Source organism: Nerophis lumbriciformis, linkage group LG07, assembly GCF_033978685.3.
Source record: "Nerophis lumbriciformis linkage group LG07, RoL_Nlum_v2.1, whole genome shotgun sequence".
NCBI classification, from domain to species: domain Eukaryota; kingdom Metazoa; phylum Chordata; class Actinopteri; order Syngnathiformes; family Syngnathidae; genus Nerophis; species Nerophis lumbriciformis.
Genome location: NC_084554.2, coordinates 915,001 through 920,802, shown reverse-complemented (window position 1 = coordinate 920,802; position 5,802 = coordinate 915,001). Strand labels below are relative to the sequence as shown.

Genomic DNA, 5,802 nt, shown 5'->3' with positions numbered 1-5,802 from the left:
GAAGTGTCTTCAGTACAGTAGAAGTATGAACTGTCTTCAGTACAGTAGAAGTATGAACTTTCTTCAGTACAGTAGAAGTATGAACTCTCTTCAGTACAGTAGAAGTATGAAGTGTCTTCAGTACAGTAGAAGTATGAACTCTCTTCAGTACAGTAGAAGTATGAAGTGTCTTCAGTACAGTAGAAGTATGAACTCTCTTCAGTACAGTAGAAGTATGAAGTGTCTTCAGTACAGTAGAAGTATGGAGTGTCTTCATTACAGTAGAAGTATGAACTCTCTTCAGTACAGTAGAAGTATGAAGTGTCTTCAATACAGTAGAAGTATGAACTCTCTTCAGTACAGTAGAAGTATGAAGTGTCTTCAGTACAGTAGAAGTATGAACTCTCTTCAGTACAGTAGAAGTATGAACTGTCTTCAGTACAGTAGAAGTATGAAGTGTCTTCAGTACAGTAGAAGTATGAACTCTCTTCAGTACAGTAAAAGTATGAAGTGTCTTCAGTACAGTAGAAGTATGAACTCTCTTCAGTACAGTAGAAGTATGAACTGTCTTCAGTACAGTAGAAGTATGAAGTGTCTTCAGTACAGTAGAAGTATGAACTCTCTTCAGTACAGTAGAAGTATGAACTGTCTTCAGTACAGTAGAAGTATGAAGTGTCTTCAGCACAGTAGAAGTATGAAGTGTCTTCAGTACAGTAGAAGTATGAACTCTCTTCAGTACAGTAGAAGTATGAAGTGTCTTCAGTACAGTAGAAGTATGAAGTGTTTTCAGTACAGTAGAAGTATGAAGTGCATAAAGTACAGTAGAAGTATGAAGTGTCTTCAGTACAGTAGAAGTATGGACTCTCTTCAGTAGAGTAGAAGTATGAAGTGTCTTCAGTACAGTAGAAGTATGAAGTGTCTTCAGTACAGTAGAAGTATGAAGTGCATAAAGTACAGTAGAAGTATGAAGTGTCTTCAGTACAGTAGAAGTATGGACTCTCTTCAGTACAGTAGAAGTATGAACTCTCTTCAGTACAGTAGAAGTATGAAGTGTCTTCAGTACAGTAGAAATATGAACTCTCTTCAGTACAGTAGAAGTATGAAGTGTCTTCAGTACAGTAGAAATATGAACTCTCTTCAGTACAGTAGAAGTATGAAGTGTCTTCAGTACAGTAGAAGTATGAAATGAATAAAGTACAGTAGAAGTATGAAGTGTATAAAGTACAGTAGAAGTGTATAAAGTAGAGTAGAAGTATGAAGTGTATAAAGTACAGTAGAAGTGTATAAAGTACAGTAGAAATATGAAGTGTATAAAGTACAGTAGAAGTGTATAAAGTACAGTAGAAGTGTATAAAGTAGAGTAGAAGTATGAAGAGAGTGTTCTTACAAGATGAAAACATTCGGATGGGGAAACAATCCTCTTATGAAAATGTTACATTAGATTGATTGTATGATGTGAAATATTAATAATCAATAGAGTCATTGATCAATGATCTCACACCGTGATGAAGTTAACAACTAATACATGATGGGAAATAAAACATGTTCATAAATACAGCACCCCAAAAGGGACAAGCGGTAGAAAATGGATGGATATGACAAACATTTATATTCATACTTTTACTATTGCATGACAATGTCAGCGATACTTGACATGTACAGTACACCAAATATGCAGTACATATACACACAATATACAACATGTTTACAGGAGATATACAGTAAATGTGCACTTATACAATAAAGTAGATGATGTCAACTAGAAATACACTATATGTACACTATATATACACTATATATACAATATATTTACAGTATATATACACTATATATACAATATATTTACAGTATATATACACTATATATACAATATATTTACAGAACATATACACTATATATACACTATATTTACAGTATATATACACTATATTTACACTATATATGCACTATATATACACTATATATATATATACTATATATACAGTTATTATACACTATATATATACAGTTATTATACACTATATATATACTATATATACAGTTATTATACACTATATATATACTATATATACAGTTATTATACACTATATATACACAGTGTATATACAGTATATATACACTATATATACAATTATTATACACTATATAACACAGTTATTGTGTGATGATAACACCGTTATTGTGTGACGATAACACCATTATTGTGTGACGATGACACCGTTATTGTGTGACAATGACACAGTTATTGTGTGATGATAACACCGTTGTTGTGTGATGATAACACCGTTATTGTGTGATGATAACACCGTTATTGTGTGACGATGACACCGTTATTGTGTGATAACACCGTTATTGTGTGATGATGACACCGTTATTGTGTGACAATGACACAGTTATTGTGTGATGATAACACCGTTATTGTGTGATGATAACACTGTTATTGTGTGATGATAACAACGTTACTGTGCGATGATAGCACCGTTATTGTGCGATGATAACACCGTTATTGTGTGATGATAACAACGTTACTGTGCGATGATAACACCGTTATTGTGCGATGATAACACCGTTATTGTGTGATGATAACACTGTTATTGTGTGATGATAACAACGTTACTGTGCGATGATAGCACCGTTATTGTGCGATGATAACACCGTTATTGTGTGATGATAACAACGTTACTGTGCGATGATAACACCGTTATTGTGCGATGATAACACCGTTATTGTGTGATGATAACAACGTTACTGTGCGATGATAACACCGTTATTGTGCGATGATAACACCGTTATTGTGTGATGATAACACCGTTATTGTGTGATGATAACGCGTTGTTGTGTGATGATAACACCGTTATTGTGTGACGATAACACCGTTATTGTGTGATGTTAACACTGTTATTGTGTGATGATAACACCGTTATTGTGTGATGATAACAACGTTACTGTGCGATGATAGCACCGTTATTGTGCGATGATAACACCGTTATTGTGTGATGATAACACCGTTATTGTGTGATGACAACGCGTTGTTGTGTGATGATAACACCGTTATTGAGTGATGATAACACCGTTATTGTGTGACCATAACACCGTTATTGTGTGATGATAACACCGTTATTGTGTGATGATAACACCGTTATTGTGCGATGATAACACCGTTATTGTGTGATGATAACACTGTTATTGTGTGATGATAACACCGTTATTGAGTGACGATAACACCGTTATTGTGTGATGATAACAACGTTACTGTGTGATGATAGCACCGTTATTGTGCGATGATAACACCGTTATTGTGTGATGATAACGTGTTGTTGTGTGATGATAACACCGTTATTGTGTGATGATAACACCGTTATTGTGTGACGATAACTATATATATATATATATATAAATATATGTATGTGTGGGAAAAAATCACAAGACTATTTCATCTCTACAGGCCTGTTTCATGAGGGGGGGTACCCTCAATCATCAGGAGATTTTAATGGGAGCATTCACATACCATGGTTTATATAGGGCACAGAGTGGGTGGGTACAGGCTGGCCTAGGGGCGTGGTGATTGGCTCATGTGTTACCTAGGAGGTGTTTCCGTCTGTGGCGGCATGCTGTTACAATTTCGCTGCGCTTGTTGAGGGATGACAGGTCTGGACGGTAAATAATAAACAGTTTCTCTTTCAAGCATAGGTTGCATCTTTTATTACCACTATTGTAAGGTGTGCTGGATGCAAGAATTTGCCATGTTATTGAATATTCAACATTATTGTCTTTGAGGTCCCAAATGTGTTTGCTGAGTTCTGTGGTATTCCGCAGGTTTTGGTTCCTGAAAGAAGCCTTGTGATTGTTCCATCTGGTTTTGAATTCACCCTCGGTTAATCCTACATATGTGTCGGATGTGTTAATGTCCTTGCGTATTACCTTAGATTGGTAGACAACTGATGTTTGTAAGCACCCCCCGTTGAGAGGGAAATCAGGTTTCTTTCGGCAGTTACAGCCTTTGTTGGTTTTGGAGTCGCTCTGTCTGGGGGCCGACGGCTCATTTGCAATTGTTTTGTTGTGGTTTGAGATGATTTGTCGTATATTGTTCATACAGCTGTAGCTCAATTTAATGTTGTTCTTGTTGAATACTTTTCTTAGGGTGTTGTCTTTGGGAAAGTGTTTGTCAATCAGATTGAGGAATTTGTGTCCAATGTTCGTTGAGACGTTTTTGCTGTATGGGGGGTTGTACCAGATGATGTCGTTTCGTTTTCTGTTCTTTTTTGGCTGGTTTCCTGGCGTGGGTTCATAGGTGAGGGTGAAATTGTATCCGCTTTCATCAAGGGCTTTTTGGTACGGGGGGGTTGCTCGGTCAAATTCGGCTTTGCTAGATGACAGCATCGATAGCCTTTTATTGATTCCGGTAGGTATTCTTTTCGTGGTGGTGGGTGGGTGGTTGCTGTCATGGTGCACGTATTGGAGTGTTGTGTTGGGTTTCGTGAATGGTTGGTAGCTGTTATTTCTCAGGTTGAAAGTGACGTCAAGGAAGTTGACGGTTTGCTCGTTGGCTTCAATCGTGATCCGTAGGCCGTTCTCTTTGAAAATTTGGCATATGCGCTTCTAAATATATATATATATATATATATATATATATATATATATATATATATATATATATATATATATATATATATATATATATGTATGTATGTATGTACCATGTATCTGCTGTATAGTTACAGTATATATACTGTATAGTTACTGTGTATATATAGTGTATAATAATTGTATATATAGTGTATGTATGTATATATATATATAATATACACTAAAACAACTTTAGATAATTATGCAGTATATATGTGTTAAATATGCACTAGACATACACTAGATATATGGTATATACACTAGATATATGGTAGATACACTAGATATGCAGTACTGTTATAGATATGGTATAGATATGGTATATGGTACTAGACATGCAGTACTGTCATATGGTACTAGATATGTATTATATTCCCTACCTTAGGAAGTCTTTCTATGGCGCAGAGAAATACTCTGCAGTCTTTTGGCTTTTTCTCTTGCATGGATGGCCTGAGTCTTGGTGACCTTTGACCTGTAGTATCTGATGCAGTAACTTGGTTCTTTGTAGATACGCACTGGATGGATGTCTTCTTCAGGCTCTGACAATGACAACACACAATCACACCACATAGTCACTATGCTATTTACTCACTACACTAATGTGTTCACAGCCACAGGAACCACATGGGTTAGTCTACTCTATACACTATTTACAACCTTACTAGTGTTCACTTCACAGCCACAGGAACCACATGGGTTAGTCTAGTCTATAGAGTATTTACAACCTTACTAGTGAGTATTTGTCCTGCAGTGATATGAGGTACTAGAAAGTATTTTGCCACCTGCGTCTGCCCGCATCTTCCAAGCCTCTCGGTTGCCATGGATCTGCATGTTCCAGGTGACCTTGAAGCTCCTGAAGTCGACCTTGGTCAGGCGGCAGCTGTTGTCTGAGAGCGCACTTTTCCCGCCAGACCATTTGGTGTCATCGCCGACGCTGTAGAGCCAGGACAGAGTGAGCACCGTGGTGCGGCAACAGACCAAAGGCCCACCTGTAGCGCCGGATGTCGGCCAATCCCGAGCGAGCGGCGTCTTGGATGAGCGGCGTGACGATGCTCTCGATCATGTCGCTCAGCACGCTGAAGGTGGGCTCAACGATGAAGTCGATGAAGCCTGCAGGACACCAACCAAATGTCTCAAATGGAAAGTTACTAGAAGTTCAAGCAGACAGACTTGGTGATCTACCAAAACTAAATGTTC

General features: G+C 37.3%; 1 protein-coding gene across 1 annotated transcript in view; it reads right to left on the bottom strand.

Annotated features, from left to right (window-relative positions):
* Positions 1-4,959: 4,959 nt before the first annotated feature.
* The window catches only part of LOC133609905 (dual specificity calcium/calmodulin-dependent 3',5'-cyclic nucleotide phosphodiesterase 1C-like), a 72,950-nt gene continuing 72,107 nt past the window's right edge, over positions 4,960-5,802 (bottom strand). The window contains exons 16-18 of the mRNA XM_061965957.1: positions 5,595-5,715; positions 5,388-5,539; positions 4,960-5,144 (exon numbers count right to left, since the gene is read on the bottom strand). Of these exons, the coding sequence (XP_061821941.1) occupies positions 4,987-5,144; positions 5,388-5,539; positions 5,595-5,715 (431 nt within the window). The 3' untranslated portion in view covers positions 4,960-4,986. The remainder of the gene's footprint in view (positions 5,145-5,387; positions 5,540-5,594; positions 5,716-5,802) is intronic.